Source organism: Morone saxatilis, unplaced genomic scaffold, assembly GCF_004916995.1.
Source record: "Morone saxatilis isolate NCDOM2014 unplaced genomic scaffold, NCSU_SB_2.0 Contig9, whole genome shotgun sequence".
Taxonomy (NCBI): domain Eukaryota; kingdom Metazoa; phylum Chordata; class Actinopteri; family Moronidae; genus Morone; species Morone saxatilis.
In genome coordinates, this window is record NW_023340268.1 from 17,486,793 (window position 1) to 17,488,878 (window position 2,086).

The window sequence follows — 2,086 nt, forward strand, 5'->3', positions numbered from 1 at the left end:
GTGTGTGTATGTGTGTGTAATGTCAGTATGAGGATTCTGCCACATCACCAGAACACTGGAGGTTTCTTTGTGGCCGTGCTGGTGAAGAAAGCCCCGATGCCTTGGAACAAAAGATATCCCAAGGTACTTCCTCACAAACACACACTTAATGGATGATTAGACTGTCAGTCTTACTTGAAGAGAGAAATGGAGCAGAACTCCCTCATGTGGGTATGGGGTATGTCTGTTAAACCAGCATGTAGCCCACCCGCCCTGAAACCCCTCCCCCACTGCATAACTCACCTGTTCTGTCTTACTAACCACAGCTGGGACTTTCTTTCTTTCTTTGTCTGTTCATCTCTGTCGTCTCCAGCTGAGGAAGGAGGTCTCGTCCCTCTCAGCGGCCCAGTCAGGAGGCTCTCCGGCGGCCCCGACCCCCTCAGAAACTCCCTGCCTCCCAAAGCAAGCTGTGGAGGAGGGGGAGGTGGGAGGCCCAGAGGGAAAAGTAGATGGGGAGGCAGAAGAGGAGGTGCCCAAAGGAGCTTCCTTGGCCCAGGAGACCGCTGCTAAACAAGTGTGCGGGTGAGTCATGTTGGTCTGGTGAGCTAATAAACAATGGGAAACTGTCAGGTTGTCATAAAATGAATGAATGAAGTGAATTTAAATAATCGAGTCGTACACTAAATTTCCGTCTCCTCTCTCTGTTTCGCAGGCCTCCAGCTGCTAAGAAGATGAAGCTGTTTGGTTATAAAGAAGACCCCTTTGTGTTCCTTACCGAAGACGACCCTGTCTTCACCACCATACAGTGAGTCCCTCTACTATGTTTATTAGACATCGAAGTTATTATTCTCAGCATTTTGGTGTAGCAAAACCTATTTTCTCTTTCTGCTCTCTATAGATCTTTCTATGATCTGTCGCCCGACTTCCCCAAGCTCAATGTTCTGACCAGGACCCACGAGGGCAAGAAGAGACACCTGTACATGGTGTCCAAAGAGCTCCGCAACGTGCTGCTCAATAACAGCGAGCGCATGAAGGTGCGTGTGTTATTACACCTTCAGATCTGGCAATCGGATGCAACACATCAATATTCACAGAGACGATGCACTGATGATACTACACAGTGCAATCAAACAAACTCCATTATGTTTATTATTGCAGTGCACAGGTTTTGGATACAGACATATAGGCTACACTGGTACATCAGTTTTATTTTTATAGTGTAGAGTGTGTGTGTGTGTGTGTGTGTGTGTGTTTGTGTGTACACCTCCCAGCCCGTCAGAGGCAAGCAGCCTAACAGATGGGTCCCTCTCCCATCCCAAATCCCTCTGGTCCTCCACCCTGTAGCACCTGCACAGGTGGCTGTGTATGTGTGTGCGCACTTCATTGTGTTTGATGTTTCTCACTTTTTTTGTCCCTTTCTATTGGGCCAAAGCCCAGTGATTGTGTTGAAAACCAAGGCCTGTGCTGACTTCCCTTATCCTTTTTTATAATATCTCCAGTTTCACGGAGAATATCTCTGGAATTGGGCTTTTTCAGAATGTTTAATATTAAGAGTATTTAATATCTAATATCTCCTGCCTTAATATTCTCAAATGGAATAATTATGCAAAGTTCATTTAGCTGGCTTCACTTCCCTCAGGTTGGTAAAGAATTCAACATGCATATTTATTTCAGAAGCGTAGTTGAATTTCACTGCGCGGATCACTGACAGATGCCTCCCACTCCTGGTGGGACACCAGAGACCGGCTGCACTGTGTTTATCCACAGTCTTGTAATATCTTGTACAGTAGGTGCCTTGAGCAAGGCAGTTTAAACATTAGTAATTACAAACAACCTCTCCAATAATAAAACAAGAAACATAATTAGTCCTTTTATTTTGATTTAAATTACCCGTTTTCAGCAGCGACATTAATTACTGCAGTTAAAGCCAGTAGACTTTAGCATCATTATGTTGTTTTTATGGCGAGCCGTATGTCAGCATGGTTTTTTTTCTTTGTTTCTCAGGTCATTAACACAGGGGTGAAGGTGTGGTCTCGCAACAGTGATGGAGAGGAGTTTGGCTGTGCCTTCAGACTGGCTCAGGAGGTAACCCCCCCCACACACACAC

At 45.6% G+C, this 2,086-nt stretch overlaps 1 protein-coding gene across 1 annotated transcript in view; it reads left to right on the plus strand.

Moving 5' to 3' along the window:
* Positions 1-2,086, plus strand: part of nsun2 (NOP2/Sun RNA methyltransferase 2) — a gene marked incomplete in the record, with an annotated part of 10,486 nt that overhangs the window by 6,181 nt on the left and 2,219 nt on the right. Inside the window, 5 exon segments of the mRNA XM_035681181.1 lie at positions 27-123; positions 353-561; positions 692-784; positions 878-1,013; positions 1,984-2,064. Of these exon segments, the coding sequence (XP_035537074.1) occupies positions 27-123; positions 353-561; positions 692-784; positions 878-1,013; positions 1,984-2,064 (616 nt within the window).